Source organism: Mobula birostris, chromosome 22 (genome assembly GCF_030028105.1).
Source record: "Mobula birostris isolate sMobBir1 chromosome 22, sMobBir1.hap1, whole genome shotgun sequence".
Lineage (NCBI taxonomy): Eukaryota > Metazoa > Chordata > Chondrichthyes > Myliobatiformes > Myliobatidae > Mobula > Mobula birostris.
In genome coordinates, this window is record NC_092391.1 from 1,106,213 (window position 1) to 1,123,785 (window position 17,573).

Here is a 17,573-nt window from a genome sequence, read left to right on the forward strand (position 1 = left end):
GAGTACCCAGAGGAAGCCTACGTGGTCACAGACAGCAGCTAGAACTGAACTTGGTCGCTGGATCTGAAATAGTGTTAGTACCGTGCAGTCGCAGTCGAAGTAATGGAACATTTATCCTCAGGGGCACTCAGGATGTGTGAGCAGAGGGTGGTAGACACCTTGTGAGGAACAAATCACTTTGTCAGGTATTTTCTCACAGAGCTTTAATTAGTGTGAAAATCTCCGAGCACACTTACTGATTTCGGGCTCTGATCCGAAGTATGGCATTGGTGTCGAGTGGCTGTGACTCGCTGAAGGTTTGTGGCTCGTCTGGCCCTCTCCCTCCTCCTCACTTTTCTGTGAGAGTTTCCTTCAGAAGAGAATCAGAGTGATGCCTGAGATGAGTCACACTGTGCTTTGGGATTTGACACATATAAAAATCAGGTCAGAGACTAAAGGGCAGAGGTCAGAACCAGTGATAAGCACTGGAGATTAGAGGTGGGGACTGGAGGTCAGAGGGCAGTGACAGAGACCTTCTCCTATTTAGTTTAAATCTCCAGCTGCTTTTTGACATCATTACTAAAGAAGATGGGTCCTTTCTTCGCCTTAGTCAGTGTCCCCTCAGTCTCCTCTCTTCCAAACAAATTGAGCTTATCCAATTTTTCCTTGTAACTTGGCAACATCTTTGTAAATCTCCCCTCCATCATATCCCATGATAATACACATTCCTGGTAAGATGGCGGCCAGAACAGTTCACAGTATCCCAACCTGTCATGCATCACATGCAACTTGTAGGTAACCTCTCTGTTCATGAGGTAAAGATCGAGTAACTTGCTCTGGTCCTTTTCTCTGGGCATACACTTCAAGGTCTCTAGGCTCCTCTACACCTCCCTATATCATCCCACCTACTATCCACTCCCATGGTGTGTTGCACTTTGCCCAATGCATAACACTCCATTTCTCTGCTTTCAGATCCATTTATCATTTTTTGCCTGGAATGGCCGGACAGCTGCAATCCATGTGCCTCCTCAATGTCAACCATCATATCAAATCTAGGATCATTTCCCTTGGGGTTGGGGGGGGATCAAAAACCAGAAGGCATAAAGTAATTGGTACATGGATTAGAGGAGAAATGAGGAAACATTTTTTCGTATGGTATAGGTTGCACAGCACATCTTTGTCCAGTTCCCCACTTGCATTATAATGGATGCACAGACAATCAAAAATAAACAGGATATCAGTGTTTCTTTGCACTATCTACTGGTTTCTGAGGTAACTCTAAGGGCTTACTGACCTCCTGAGGGAGTGCCGGTGAATAAGGTGCTTTCGAGGTCTGGGTGGTGGTGAATTCCTTTTGGAATCTCCTTGGGGCTTCTGTAAAGTCTGCTGCAGGCGATCCCTGAGTTGCGAAACCTCTACTTGCAATGCTTGAATCAGCTCACTGCAGGCACAGGGTTAGAAGCCAAGGATTAAAGAATGCAAGCAAAGTATCAACACTTTCCTAGGTAATTACAGTCCAGAAATTAGCTTGGAGAAATTGATGCTTGTTAGAACACAGTTATTTAGGGACTATTTCAGTGCTTTTGATTTAAAAACACAAGATTTTCTGAATGAGCTCCTTATTGTCCATGCATGGGATGTGAGCTGCACCAACAGATTATCCTCAACAAAAATGGTGAACATCTTGTTGAGTCTCTGCTGGGCTTGACGTGCTCACACACTCCCACCCTCCCACCTGACTGCAGGGCGGGCAGTCCAACACTCAATCTCATAGGATGGTTAAGAAGGCATACGGTGCATTGGCCTTCATGGGTCAGGGAATTAAGTTAAAGAGTCGCTAACTCAATAAGACCCTTGTTAGATCACATTGTGTTCACCTCTGGTTGCTTCATTATAGGAAGGATGTGGAAGCTTTAGAGAGGGTGCAGAGGAAATTTATCAGGATGCTGCCTGGATTAGATTACAAGGATAGGTTGAGTGAGCTAGGGCTTTTCTCTTTGGAGCGGAGGAGGATGAGACGTGACTTGATAGAGGTGTACATGATAAGAGGCATAGATTCAGCTGACAGAGAGCTTTTCCCAGGGTGGAAATAGCTAATAAGAGAGGACATCATTTTAAACTGACTGGAGGAAAGTATAGGAGGGATGTCAGAGGTAGGTTTTTCGCATGGAGAGTGGTGGGTACGTGGAACGCACAGGCAGAGGCAGATACATTTGGGACATTTAAGAGATCCTTCAGTAGGCACATGGATGATAGGAAAATGCAGGGCTCTGTAGGAGGGAAGGGTTAGATTGATCTTAGAGTAGGTTAAAAGGTCAATGCAACATTGTGGGCCAGAGGTCCTATACTATAATAGAATGTTCCATGCTCAGGCTGACACCTGCTCATTCTATCAAGATCAGATTTTTAATGATCTCCTGACTGTCATTTATTCAGTCCCACAGATGTGTGGCTTGTATATCAAGAAGTCAAGACTGTTATTGTTACTCACTCTCTTGCTGATCGAATGTTCAAAAGGCTGGGACTGTACTGAACTTTAGGATGGGAGGTTAAAGGTGATGAGATCAGAGATGAACGTTGACACCTCTGCCCAGCACAGGGGCCGAGACCATCAGCTTCCGACTCCGTGTGACCTGAGATAAACCAATAACAAATCATAGCCTCTAATTCCAGATATCTGATCACAAAAACAACCCAAAAACATAACTCTTTCTTTCCTCTTGACAAGGTTTGGATCTGGTTTGCCAAACTGGCCTGGATCCCAAGTCTTAACCTTTTCAACTAGCTTTCCATATAGGACTTCATTGAAAGCATCACTAAAATACATCTACTGAGCTGCCTTCACCTATACACTTTGCTAATTCTTCAAAGATTTTAATCAAATTGGACAGACAAGGTATGCCCTTGGTGAAGCCATTAGCGGTCTCTGATTAGTCTCTGCCTTTTTAGTGATCATTAATCCGTGCTCTCAGATTTTTTTTCCTCTACCTTCACTATCACGGTATCAGCCTCATGGGTTTTCCTTGCGGTCCTTTTGGGAAAATGGACACCAGGTCTGCTAATGTCTGATGCCTCACACGTCCAGCCGGAGCCCCAGTAATGTTCTCCCTTAACCACCATGGCAGCCTGGAACACATCCCTTCCAGCCCCAGAGATGGACCCACCTTTCAGCCTACTAATCAAATCAAATCAAGTTTAATCATCATTCAACCATACATGGATGCGGCCGAATGAGACAGCATTCGTCTGGAGCTAATAAACAAAAACAGACACATTCAAAACAGCGAGGGGGGGGGGGGGAAGTCACGTAATCTTATGCCCTCCCTCCTACACCAACTCCTTAGCCACATATTAAACTGTGTAATTTTCTTGGTTCTGACCTCAGTAGCACATGGTATGGGTAGCATTCCTGAGATCACACCCTGGAGGTCCTGCCCTTTAACTTAGCACCTAACTCCCTGAACTTCCTATGCAGAACCTCATCACTCAAAGGTAAAGATGGAATATGAAAGTAAGCCAGCCAGTAAGATTAAAGAGGATACCAAAATCTTTTTCAGATACAGTAAGTGTAAAAGAGAGGTGAGAGTGGATATTGATCTGCTGGAAAACAATGTTGGAGAGGTGGTAATGGGGAACAATGAAATGGCAGAGGAACTGAATAAGTATTTTGCTTCAGTCTTCATGGTGGAAGACACTAGTAGTATGATGGAAGTTCCAGATGCCAAGGCTCATGAAATGTGTGAAGTTACCATAACTAGAGAGACGGTTCCTGGGAAATTGTAAGGTCAGGAAGGTAGATAAGTCACCTAGACCAGATAGTGCACACCCCAGGGTTCTGAAAAAGGTGGCTGAAGAGATTGTGGAGGTATTAGTAATAACCTTTCAAGATCACTAGATTCTGGAATGGTTCTGGAAGGCTGGAAAATTGCAAATGTCACTCTACTCTTCAAGAAGGGAGAGAAGCAGAAGAAAGGAAACTATAGGCCAGTTAGTCTGACCTCAGTGGTTGGGAAGACGTTGGAGTCGATTACTAAGGATGAGGTCTCCGGGTACTTGGAGACACATGATAAAATAGGCATAGGCAACATAGTTTCTTCAACAGAAATTCTTGCCTGACTAATCTGTTGGAATTCTTTGAAGAAATAACAAGCTGTATAGACAATGTTGTGTACTTGGATTTTCAGAAAGCCTTTGACAAGTTGCCAGACATGAGGCTGCTTATCAAGGCTATGAGCCCATGGTATTACAGCAAAGATTCTAGCATGGATAAAGCAGTGGCCGATTGGCAGGAGGCAAAGAGTGGGAATAAAGGGAGCCTTTTCTGGCTGACTGCAAGTGACTAGTGGTGTTCCACAGAGATCTATGTTGGGACCAATTCTTTTTAACGTTACATTTCAATGATTTGGATGATGGAATTGATAGCTTTGTTGCAAAGTTTGCAGATGATATGAAGATAGGTGGAGGGGCAGGTAGTTTTGTGGAAGTAGAAACACTACAGACGGACTTAGCCAGATTGGAGAATGGGCAAAGGAGTGGCAGATGGAAGACAGTGTTGGAAAGTTTATGGTCATGCACTTTGGTAGAAGTGAAAGTGTTGACTATTTTTCTAAATGGAGAGAAAGAACTGAGGAGCAAAGGTAATTGGGAGACCTTGTGCATGATTTCCTAAAGGTTAATTTGCAGGTTGAGTCTGGTGTAGAAAGCAAATACAATGATAGAATTCATGTCAACAGGACTAGAATATAAAAGCAAGGATGGGCCCATATTTGCTGGAATTTAGAAGAATGAGGGGTGACCTCATTGAAACCTACCAAATTGTGAAAGGCCTTGACAGAGTGGATGTGGAGAGGATGTTTCCTATGGTAGGAGACTCTAAGACCAGAGGACACAGCCTCAGGATGGAGTGGAGTCCTTTTGGAATGGAGATGAGGAGAAATTTCTTGAGCCAGAGAGTGGTGAATCTGTGGAATTCTTTGCCACAGGCATCTGTGGAGGCCAAGTCTTTATGTATATTTAAGACAGAGTTTGATGGATTCTTGATTGGTCAGAGCATGAAGGAATATGGGGAGACGACAAGAAACTGGGGCTGAGAGGAAAATTTGGTCAGTCATGCTGAAATGGCAGAGCAGAATCGATGGGCAAAATGCCCTAATTCTGTTTGTATATCTTATGGTCCTATGGTCTTCCCTCACTTTATTCTCCAACTACAAAACCTGCTTCGCCTGTGAAAAGCAGTAAAAAATGTTCAGTTATGGACCTCACCTACACCTTCTGGCTCCATGAAGTTAATGCTGCTTTGCCCCACTTCTATAGACTCTGTGTCCATCTCCTAAGTAAACACAGATGCAAAAAATTTATTTATTTAAGATCTCCCCCATCTCTTTTGGCTCCACACATGGATTACCATTCTGATCTTCCAGAGGACTAACTTTGTCCCTTGCAATCCTTTTTCTCAGCATATCTCTAAAATCCCTTAGGATTCTCCTTCACCTTGTCTGCTTGGGCAACCTCATGCCTTCTTTTAGCCCTCCTGATTTCATGCTTCCTTTTCTCTCTTATCTAGTCCTCAATATCCCTTGACATCCCAGACACCTTGTACATGTCATCCCTGGCCTTTATTCCTGACTGAAACATGTTGGCCTTAAACCCTTGTTATTCCTCCTGTGTCTGCTTCTCACTCTACAGATGTGGACTTACCTGTGGATATCTGCCCTCCAGTCTACCTTTGCCTGGTCCTGTTTCTCACTTTACAGGCGTGGAGTTACCTGTGGATATCTGCCCTCTACTCTACCTTAGTATGATCCTGTTTCTCACTTTACAGGTGTGGAGTTACCTGTGAATATCTGCCCTCTACTCTACCTTAGTATGATCCTGTTTCTCACTTTACAGGCGTGGAGTTGCCTGTGAATAGCTGCCCCCTACTCTACCTTAGTATGATCCTGTTTCTCACTTTACAGGTGTGGAGTTGCCTGTGAATAGCTGCCCTCTACTCTACCTTTGTCTGGTCACTGTTTCTCACTCTACAGGGGTGGACTTACCTATGAATAGCTGTCTTCGAGTCTACCTTTGCCTGGTCCTGTTTCTCACTCTTCAGGTGTGGACTTACCTGTGAGTAGCTGCCCTCCAGTCTACCTGGCCCCCCTGACATCAGTGAATTTGACCTCCCTCAGTTAAAGATCATTATTATGGTCCAACCCTCTCCTCATCAATATACAAAGTTACTGTTACTATTTCCAAAGTGATCTTCATAGACACACACTCCCACTCTACTGAGACCAGTCCCATAATGAAGTCCAATAATTGTGATTTATATCAACGATCTGGATGATAATGTGGTTAAATGGATCAGCAAATTTGCAGATGACATCAAGATTGAGAGTAAAGTGAACAGCAAGGAAGGCTATCATGGCTTGCAGCAGGATCTGGACCAGCTGGAAAAATGGTCTGAAAATTGGCAGATGGAATTGAATGCGGCAAATGCAAGCGCCGCACTTCGGTAGGACCAACCAGGGTGGGTCTTACACAGTGAGTGGTGAGGAGTGTGCTACAACAAAGTGATCTGGGAAAACAGGTCCATAATTCTTTGAAAGTGGCGTCAAAGGTTGATAAGGTCATAAAGAAAGTTCTTGGCACATTGGCCTTCATAAATTAAAGTATTAAGTACGAGAAATGGGTTATTAGGTTGAAGCTGCATAAGACATTGGTGAGGTCTAATTTTGAGTATTGGATACAGTTTTGGTCATCTATCTACAGGAAAGGTATAAATAAGTTTGAAAGAGTACAAAGAAAATTTACAAGGACATTGCCGGATCTGGAAGGCCAGAGTTATATGGAAAGATTGAATAGGTTATGACTTAATTCCTTGGAATGTAGAAGATTGAGAGGAGATTTGATATATACAAAGTTATGAGGGGTATAGGCAGAGTAAACGCAAGTAGGCTTTTTGCACTGAGGTTGGAAGGGACTACAACTGGAGGTCATGGGTTAAGGGTGAAAGGTGAAAAGTTTAAGGGGAACATGAGGGGAAACGTCTTCTTCTTGAGGATCGTGAGAGTGTGAAACTGCTGCCAAGTTGGTTATGTGAGCTTGATTTCAACATTTAAAGAAGCTTGGATAGGTATGTGGTTGGTAGGGGTAAGGTCCTGGTGCTGGTTGATGAGTGTAGACAGTTTACTTGGCTCAGCATGAACTAGATGGGCCGAGGGGCCTGTTTATGTGCTATACTCCTCTATGACTCTAATTCATTAAGATCTATCTGCAAACGGCATCAGAGAGCCTGCTTCCCCTGCCAACTATGTTTTGAGCCACCTCACAAGAATGCCGGTCCCCTTCTGGTTAAGTACAAAATGTGAGACTTCTTTTTGGTTTGGTTTGATTTGGTCGGCACATGATCCCCCACTCTTTCCCAATATCAGCTTCCACTACCACGGACCCCTTCCATCAAGTCAAAGAAACATTTCACTTACTGATGAAGGTGTCCTGCTCGAACTCACTGATTGTGCTGCCAGCGCAGAGCTGTGGAGAGCTGGTTTGGGAATGACCACCTCGGACAATATTTCCCCATCCCTGTCGGTTCTGGCTGATGGTGAAGTGGTGGTTCATGCCTCTCTGAGGAGCCTCCTGAGAGCTGAGGGCTTGCTTAGGTCGTGCCACTCCTCCTGGGGGAGATTTCAGTAATGTTTCTCTCTGGCTTGGAGATCTGTGGTGGGAAAAAGTAAATACTGGAACTCACTTGTTCAGAGATGTAGTAAGTCACTCTGCTTATCTAACTAAACCTAATGTCAATGACTTTCCATTGTCTCAAGTGATGTGATTCTCTGCACTGACAACAGTATTAGCACATGCTGTTCAGAGGTACAGTCTGCCTACAGCCCTGAGTATGAAGAGCTCAGATACTTAGGGGAACCGTGGGAGGCCCTTCCCTCCCTCTCTCTTTCTACCACATATCAATATGGCCATCTCGCAGTGTTGTCTGTCCTCCTGGCCAGGGGTCTACACTCCATCTTCAGCTGCTCATTGCTCAAACAGCTCTTTTAAGTACATAATAATGAGACTTAATTGTCTGGAAATTTAAAACATTAAACTTGGAGCCCATCTCCAATCTCTGTTTCCAAAGTGCCTTTGTGCACTCTCTCTGACCGTGGCCCAATGGGCTGCCGATGAGTCTGATTGAACTTTCTTTGCCAGAATATCAAACACAAGAAATTCTGCAGATGATGAAACATATAAGATCCTAAAGGGATTGGACAGGCTAGATGCAGGAAGATTGTTCCCGATGTTGGGGGAGTCCAGAACGAGGGGCCACAGTTTGAGGATAGAGGGGAAGCCTTTTAGGACCGAGATTAGGAAAAACTTCTTCACACAGAGAGTGGTGAATCTGTGGAATTCTCTGCCACAGGAAACAGTTGAGGCCAGTTCATTGGCTATATTTAAGAGGGAGTTAGATATGGCCCTTGTGGCTACGGGGGTCAGGGGGCATGGAGGGAAGGCTGGGGCGGGGTTCTGAGTTGGATGATCAGCCATGATCATAATAAATGGCGGTGCAGGCTCGAAGGGCCGAATGGCCTACTCCTGCACCTATTTTCTATGTTTCTATGTTTCTATGATGGAAATCCAGTGCAACACACACAAAATGCAAACATTTCTCATGCAGGTATGGTGCAAATCCTGATGAAAGATCTCAGCCCAAAACGCTGACTGTCTATTCCCCTCCATAGATACTGCCTGACCTACTGAGTTCCTCCAGCAAGTTGTGTATGTTTGTCAAAAGGTTTTACTCTTTGCCTTTTTGGTAAATTCTATTAATTGACTCTAATTTGGCTTAAGCCAATGTGCTGGGAACATTATGCCAATACCAAGAACCTTGCAGTGGTTAGAATGGATGATGTAACAGACACCAGAGACCTCAGAGGCTGAAACCTGGAGCAACATGCACAAAATTCTGGAGAAACTCAGAGGTCAGACAGCATCTGTGGAAGAAATGGACCAAGAGTCTCAGCCCAAAACACCATCTGCCCATTTTCCTGCCCTATCTGTTGAGATGTTTCAGCTTTCATCTGTGCTGTTTGAATCTCTAATGGTCTGGCATCCACACATGAAACAAAGCCTTTTGCTAGTGTACAATATTTTATTTTGCTTATGCTTCTCTGATTACCTGCTGAGAGGGTGATGATGTTCAGGAGAACGGATGGCTGGTGTGATCCGGCTGACTTCTGAGCCCACAAACCCGCTGTCTGTCTCTGGAGAAATAATGCGTTCCTGAAAAATAAAAAGAGGTTTGCAAAACTGCTTACCGAGGGACTGAGGAGATTTGATCATAGGTCGGCCCTGTTCTCACTGAGTGGTTGGACAGGCTGGAGGAGTGGACATGAACCGTTCCCAAGAAAACACTGGACTGCCCTTGATCCCCTATGAGAGAGATTACCCACTTACTGAGAGGTTGCTGGACCAGGCTGACCTTACTGAGGGAGGTCAGAAAAATACAGTAACCCTAATGTTCTTCCACTGTTCCAACAAAGTTAATGAATAGAGCTGACATAAGTGTGCACACAAACACGTGTTTAGCATGCATGTAACCAAAAATATGTATTACACATATATACTTACACTTATATGTGTGTACAGTGTCACATCCATTTACATGCAAATACATTAAAGGCCCACACACACACACACACACACGCACACACCATGCATTCATACACACCTTTGCATGTGTGTGGTCTAAGTAATGTTGAATAAACAAAAACTTCCGATTCCCTATATCAGAAATTAAGGTAGAAATTGCTGGACCTAGTTGTCAAACAGCATTAACAGGGGGAGATGGGATAACAGTTTCGTTCAAAGATCCTTTCATCTGAATGGAATTTTAAAATTACCTGAAATACTAACTGGGGCTCTGTCTCCAGACGCTGGCTGAACTGGTGAGCTTCCAGCATTTTCTTTGTTTATTTCCAGTCTTGGAGGAATTTGGAGAGGCCCCTTTGCTTGTGAGAGGCACAATTGGAGTCTCATTTCTCAGCTCAATACATTTTGAAATCTGTGACTAATTTCTAAAATAAACTCTCACTCATCAGTTTCCAATCTGCATTTTTGTCAATGGAATTAACATTTTATTCTGCAATGTTATTGCTTTACCTTGTTCTAGCTCAATGCATTGTGTAATGATCTGATCTGTACGAACAGTGTGCAAGACCAGCTTTTCACTGTATCTCAGTACATCTGACAATATATAAACCAATACCAATTCAAAACTGGGTCATCTGCGCATTTCTTCACCACAGGGAGTACATCACCTTTACATTCCAGAGCGTCATAAAGCCGCTTAAATTAATTCCATGGGACTAAAATCTCATTGAGATTTCACTCTGAGAGATTAATGTGCTCTACAACGTCCTCAGCTCTTGATCTGCCGGAATAAAGACAGGTCGCTGGGAATGAACAGCAACATCTCAGAGAGATGAGGAAAGTGGCAGCAGCTTGCCTGCACATCTGGCACCATCTGGTGGATATTAGTGTAATGACAGTTGGTGTCCAAAGTCCAGGACAAGATTAATGCTAATATTTATTATTTACAGCAGGAACAGGCTCTTCTGGCCCTTTGAGCTGTGCCGTCCAGCAACCCACAGCTTTAACACTAGCCTAATCATGGGATAATTTACAATGACCTTTAACCTACTAACCAGTATGTCTTTGGACTGTGGGAGGAAACCAAATCACCTGGAGTCAACCTGTGTACATGGGAAGGAACGTATAAACTTGCCTACAGAGAACAATGGAATTGAACTCCAAATGTCGACGTGCTGAGCTGTAGTATCATTGCGCTAACTGCTATAGTACCATGAGGCCCTTAAATATGTTCAATAGAAGGAAATGGCCAGCTATTGGTTCCACTGAGGAGGGCTCCAAAACTCAAATACCTTTGAACAGCCTAGGGCTACACTCTTTCCTGACAGTGTCATGGAAACTGTCCAATTGGTGGGTTTCAGTACCCTGCTATAACACACAGGACTGGTAACATTTTTGCTTTGTGATTTATATTTCTGTGTCCCTAGCATTTAACTTTCAACAATTGGGAAGCTTTTTAAATAAACTTGATTAGTAAGTTAATGTCAGGAAAATGGTTTTGAGGCATCACTGATATATAACTTACAGTGCCAATGAGTCACGGGATACAAATTTAGGATACAAATTTAGGATACATTGTTAAATTAGTTCTCCTGGCTACAATAGCTCAGGAGGGTGCAGCGTCAACAGCAGAACAGAGAACAAAGTGACAGAGAATAAAACAAATTATACAGTGGATATATTCCTCCCTCTGTATTTCCCTTTTAACTGAATCCTTGACATTCTCACTGGGATATGACAGCCCAGAGTTGTTTGGTAATGAAATATCCTTATGAATGACAATCAACACTGGCGCACCTCAAGGATGTGTGCTTAGTCCACTGCTCTACTCTCTCTACATCCAGTGTGGCCAGGCACAGTTCCAACACCATCTATAAATTTGTTGATGATACAATTGTTTGCAGAATCTCAATTGGTGATGAGGAGATGTAAAGAAGTGAGATATAGTGCCAATAAAAAGAAATCACTCCCCTTGGAAGTTTTCATGTTTTATTGTTTTACAACATTGAATGACAATGAATTTCATTTGGCTCTTTATGACACTGATCAATAGAAAAAGACTTTTTTGTGTCAAAGTGAAAACAGATCTCTACAAAGAGATCTAAATTATCTACAAATATAAAACAAAATAATTGATTGCATAAGTATTCACCCCTTTAATATGACACACTAAATCATCACCAGTGCAGCCAGTAGTCACATAATTAGTTCAATGGAGATCACCTGTGTTCAGTCACAGTGTTTCAATTGATTGTAGAAAAATACACTTGTATCTGGAAGGTCCAACTGCTGGTGAGTCAATATCCTAGCAAAAATTACACTATGAAGACAAAAGAACACTCCAAGCAATTGTGAAAAGCACAAGTCAAGAGACGGATACAAAAAAATTTTCAAGTCACTGAATATCGCTTGGAGTACAGTTAATTCAATCATCAAGAAATGGAAAGAATATGGCACAGCTGTAAATCTGCCCAGAGCAGACCATCCTGATTATTATCCAAATGGAGTCAAGTTAGGAAAAGGAGAAGTACAAAGAGATCTAGGTGTTCTTGTACACCAGTCACTGAAAGCAACCATGCAAGTACAGCAGGCAGTGAAGAAAGCTAATGGCATGCTGGCCTTCATAACAAGGGGAGTTGAGTATAGGGGCAAAGAGGTCCTTCTGCAGCTGTACAGGGCCCTGGTGAGACCACACCTAGAGTATTGTGTACAGTTTTGGCTCCAAATTTGAGGAAGGGCATTCTTGCTATGGAGGGCGTGCAGCATAGGTTCACACGGTTAATTCCCGGGATGGCGGGACTGTCATATGTTAAAAGATTGGAGTGACTGGGCTTGTATACTCTGGAATTTAGAAGGCTGAGAGGGGATCTTATTGAAACATATAAGATTATTAAGGGATTGGATACGCTGGAGGCAGAAAGCATGTTCCTGCTGATGGGTGAGTCCAGAACCAGAGGCCACAGTTTAAGAATAAGGGGTAGGTCATTTAGAACGGAGTTGAGGAAAAACTTTTTCACCCAGAGAGTGGTGGATATATGGAATGCTCTGCCCCAGAAGGCTGTGGAGGCCAAGTCTCTGGATGCTTTCAAGAAAGAGATGGATAGAATTCTTAAAGATAGCGGAATCAAAGGTTATGGGGATAAGGCAGGAACTGGATTCTGATTGTGGATGATCTGCCATGATCACAGTGAATGGCGGTGCTGGCTCGAAGGGCTGAATGGCCTACTCCTGCACCTATTGTCTATTAGCCTCAAAAACTGAGTAACCTTGCAGGAAGGGGACTGGAGGAGTTATAAGCCTCAGTGGCTGAGATGGGACAGACTGCGCATATAACAACTCTTGCATAGGTGCTTTACCAGTCGCAGCTTCATGGGAGAGTGGCAAAGAGAAGCAACTGTTGAAAAAAACGCACGTGAAATCTCGGCTAGAATTTGCCAGGAGGCATCTGTCAGACTTCTGATCTATATCTCTTCCCATCCTGTTACTTGCAAAAATGTCATCCCTTTCTCTCAATTCCTCCGTCTCTGCTGCATCTGATCTCAGGATGAGGCTTTTCATTTCAGAACTAAGGAATTCTTCAAAGAAAGCTTCCCTTCCTCCACCATCAAAACTACCCTCAACTGTACCTCTTCTATTTCATGCATGTCTGCCCTCACCCCATCCTCCTGCCACCACAGTAGGGATAGGGATCCACTTGTCCTCACCTACCAATCCATCAGCCTCTGTGGCCAGCACATAATTCTCTGTAACTTCTGCCATCTCCAATCGGATCCCACCACCATGCATACGTTTCCTTCCCCACCCCCCTCAACTTTCTGCTTTCTACAGGGATCACTCCCTATGTGACTCCCTTGTAATTTGTCCCTCCCCACTGATCTCCCTTCTGGCACTGATCCTTGCAAGCGAGACAGGTGTTACACCTCCTCCCTCACTACCATTCAGGGCCCTAAACGGTCTTTCCATATGAGGTGACGCTTCACCGCTGAGTCTGTTGGGGTCATCTACTGTATCTGGTGCTCCCAGTCTGGCCTCCAGTATATTGGTGAGACCTGATGTAGATTGGGAGACCGCTTCATATGCTTCATCTGCCAGAAAAAGCAGGATCTCCCTATGGCCACCCATTTTAATTCCACTTCCAATTCCCATACCAACATGTCAATGCCTAGCTTCCTCTGCTTACACGATGAGGCCACACTCAGGTTGGAGGAGCAACACCTTGAATTCCACCTGGGTAGCCTCCAACTTGATGGCATGAGCACTTGCTTACCTGCCCATCACCTCCTTCTGGTGCTCCTCCCCCTTCTCTTTCTTCCATGGCCTTCTGTCCTCTCCTTATCAGATTCCCCCTTCGCCAGCCCTTGTATCTCTCTTTCACCAATGAACTTCCCAGCTCTTTACTTCATCCCTCCCCCACTCCTGGTTTCACCTCTCACCTTGTGGTTCTTTCTCCCCTCCCCCCACCTTCTAACTTTGACTCCCCATCTTTTCTCCTCAGTCCTAATGAAGGTCTTGGCCCGGAACGTCAACAGTACTCTTTTCTATAGATGCTGCCTGGCCTGCTGAGTTCCTCCAACATTTAGTGTGTGTTGCTTGGATTTCCAGCATCCGCAGATCTTCTCTTGTGTGAAACCTATCCACACAGACTCAGGCCGTAATTGCTGTCAAAGGTGGATCTACTAAATACTGACTTCAAGAGGGTGAGTAAAAATGCAATCAATTATCTGTGTTTAATAATTGTGATAAATCTAGACCAATTTGTAGAAAGTTGTTTTCACTTTGACAAAAAAAAGTCTTTTCTGTTAATCCGTGTCAAAAAAGCTAAATTAAACCCACTGTGATTCAACGTTGTAAACTTGAAAACTTCCAAGGGGGGGGTGAAGACTTTTTATAGGCACCGAAGATCAGATGGTTGAGTGGGGTCGCAACAACATCAGCGTGACTAAGGAATTACACAGAACATCAGTGTGAGAATGGAATTACACTGACTGTCAGTGTGAGAATGAAATTACACTGACCATCAGTGTGAGAATGGAATTACACTGACCGTCAGCGTGAGAATGGAATTACACTGACCGTCAGCGTGACAATGAAATTACACTGACCGTCAGTGAGACAATGGAATTACACTGACCGTCAGTGTGACAATGGAATTACACTGACCATCAGCATGACTAAGGAATTACACTGACCATCAGTGTGAGAATGGAATTACACTGACCGTCCGCGTGACAATGGAATTACACTGACCATCAGTGTGACAATGGAATTACACTGACCATCAGCGTGACTAAGGAATTACACTGACCATCAGCGTGAGAATGGAGTTACACTGACCGTCAGCGTGACAATGGAATTACACTGACCGTCAGTGTGAGAATGGAATTACACTGACCGTCAGTGTGAGAATGGAATTACACTGACCGTCAGTGTGATAATGGAATTACACTGACCGTCAGTGAGACAATGGAATTACACTGACCGTCAGTGTGACAATGGAATTACACTGACCATCAGCATGACTAAGGAATTACACTGACCATCAGTGTGAGAATGGAATTACACTGACCATCAGCATGACTAAGGAATTACACTGACCATCAGTGTGAGAATGGAATTACACTGACCGTCAGCGTGACAATGGAATTACACTGACCATCAGTGTGAGAATGGAATTACACTGACCGTCAGTGTGACAATAGAATTACACTGACCGTCAGTGTGAGAATGGAATTACACTGACCATCAGGGTGACACAGGAATTACACTGACCGTCAGTGTGACAATGAAATTACACTGACCATCAGCGTGACTAAGGAATTACACTGACCATCAGTGTGAGAATGGAATTACACTGACCGTCAGTGTGAGAATGGAATTACACTGACCATCAGGGTGAGAATGGAATTACACTGACCATCAGAGTGACAATGGAATTACATAGAACATCAGTGTGACAATGGAATTACACTGGCCATCAGCGTGACAATGGAATTACACTGACCGTCAGTGTGACAATGGAATTACACTGACCATCAGTGTGACAATGGAATTACACTGACCATCGGTGTGACAGTGGAATTACACCGACCATCGGTGTGACAGTGGAATTACACCGACCATCGGTGTGACAGTGGAATTACACCGACCATCGGTGTGACAATGGAATTACACTGACCGTCGGTGTGACAATGGAATTACACTGACCGTCAATGTGAGAATGGAATTACACTGACCATCAGCGTGACTAAGGAATTACACTGACCATCAGTATGAGAATGGAATTACACTGACCATCAGCGTGAGAATGGAATTACACTGACCGTCAGTGTGAGAATGGAATTACATTGACCGTCAGCGTGACAATGGAATTACACTGACTATCAGGAGGGGTAATTTACACACCAGTCCTCATTGAGGAATCAGCAGTAGGAAGGGTGAATTGTTTCAAGTTCCTGGGTCTAACATGTTCATGAAATTATGAAGAAGGTGCACCAATGTGTTTCATTTGGATTTTGAGGAGATTTGGTATGTTATCAAAGACTCTAGCAAATTTCTGCATATGTACCTTTGGAGAGTATTCTGACTGGTTGTATCACTGTCTGGTACAGAGGTACAAATGCGCAAGGTTGGAAAAAGCTGCAGTGAATTACAAAGTTAGCCAGCTTCATGATGGGCACCAATTTCCCCACCATCAAGGTCATCTTCAAAAGGCAGCATCCATCGTTAAGGATCCTCATCTTCTAGGACATTCCCTTGCTCTTTGCTACCATTGAGGAGGAGGTACACTCAACTTTTTAGGAACAGCTTCTTCTCCTCTGCCATCAGTTTCTGAACCGTCCAAGAGCCCATGAACACTACCTCACTAGTTTGCTCTCTTATTGCACTATTTATTTAAATGTTAACATATTTCTTATTGTAATTTTTATGTCCTGCTGCCAGAAAACAAATTTCACCTCATATGTCAGTGATAATAAATCTGATTCAGATTCTGGTGCGTAGCAGACATTGTGTATACCAGACGATGTACATACTGAATGGTGTATATAGTGAGTCGTTTATATAATGGGGAGGGAGGGAGGGGAGGGAACGTCGACTCAGACCATGAGAGGCCTGCGTCGGGCATTTTCATGCCTTACAAGGCGCAGATTGGAAGTCTGTGTGGGGCGCCACTCCTCGCACAGACTAGAACAATGTGTGATTGAGTGCCTTGCTCAAAGGCATAAACACGCTGCCACAGCTGAGGCTCGAACTAGCGACCTTCAGATCACTAGACGAACGCCTTAACCACTCAGCCACGTGTATATAATGGACAGTGTATATAGTGTGTGGTGGATATAACATACCGTGTATATAGTGAATGGTTTATATCATGGACAGTGTATATAGTGTGTGGTGGATATACCATACTGTGTATATAGTGGACGGGGTATATAGTGGTACCTGGTGTATGTGGGATAGAATTTAAAAAAACTTTCTTGCCATCATAATTCCTGAGGGTGAGCTATCAATAGACAAAGTGCTATCTAGGAAATAGTCATAATGTTGACCCTTCCAGCTGCGGTATGACAATTACATTGTAGTGCTGAGGAAGCTGTATAAATTTTCCTCAACCATGTGACTGACCTTCATAGGTGAGAGTGGACGAGAGCACCTTATAGAACAGAAACGAACCCTCAGCACTACAAAATGAACATGAAGTGAGCACTAGTTATTCTAGGACCCTGCTCTGGACCCAGGCTGAGGAAGGGAATTCCTTTGGTCTGTTATGTGCAAGGGTATTCTGTCCTTTCAGTGTCTCATCCCTTCTCTGGGTACTGAGGAACCTCTGCATCCACTAGCAGTGTAGGCTGTTCTACTGCATGGTAACCTGCTTTAACCTTCTGCTTGGAAACAAGGAAGCAGCAGGCTTGACCACCCAGTGGGGGAAGTAGATGTGAAAGATGAAGCATAGAGCAAATGCAAACTGA

At 43.9% G+C, this 17,573-nt stretch overlaps 1 protein-coding gene across 7 annotated transcripts in view; it reads right to left on the reverse strand.

Moving 5' to 3' along the window:
* The window catches only part of akna (AT-hook transcription factor), a 141,920-nt gene that overhangs the window by 45,737 nt on the left and 78,610 nt on the right, over nt 1-17,573 (reverse strand). For 6 of the 7 annotated variants that reach the window (XM_072240001.1, XM_072239999.1, XM_072239996.1 and 3 more), the window contains 5 exons: nt 9,134-9,237; nt 7,446-7,678; nt 2,471-2,612; nt 1,274-1,420; nt 237-349 (listed from right to left, as the gene is read on the reverse strand). In XM_072240001.1, coding sequence (XP_072096102.1) covers nt 237-349; nt 1,274-1,420; nt 2,471-2,612; nt 7,446-7,678; nt 9,134-9,237 — 739 coding nt within the window. Of the gene's footprint in view, nt 1-22; nt 159-236; nt 350-1,273; nt 1,421-2,470; nt 2,613-7,445; nt 7,679-9,133; nt 9,238-17,573 lie in introns of those variants that run through there. The other variant, XM_072240002.1, reaches the window with a different exon arrangement.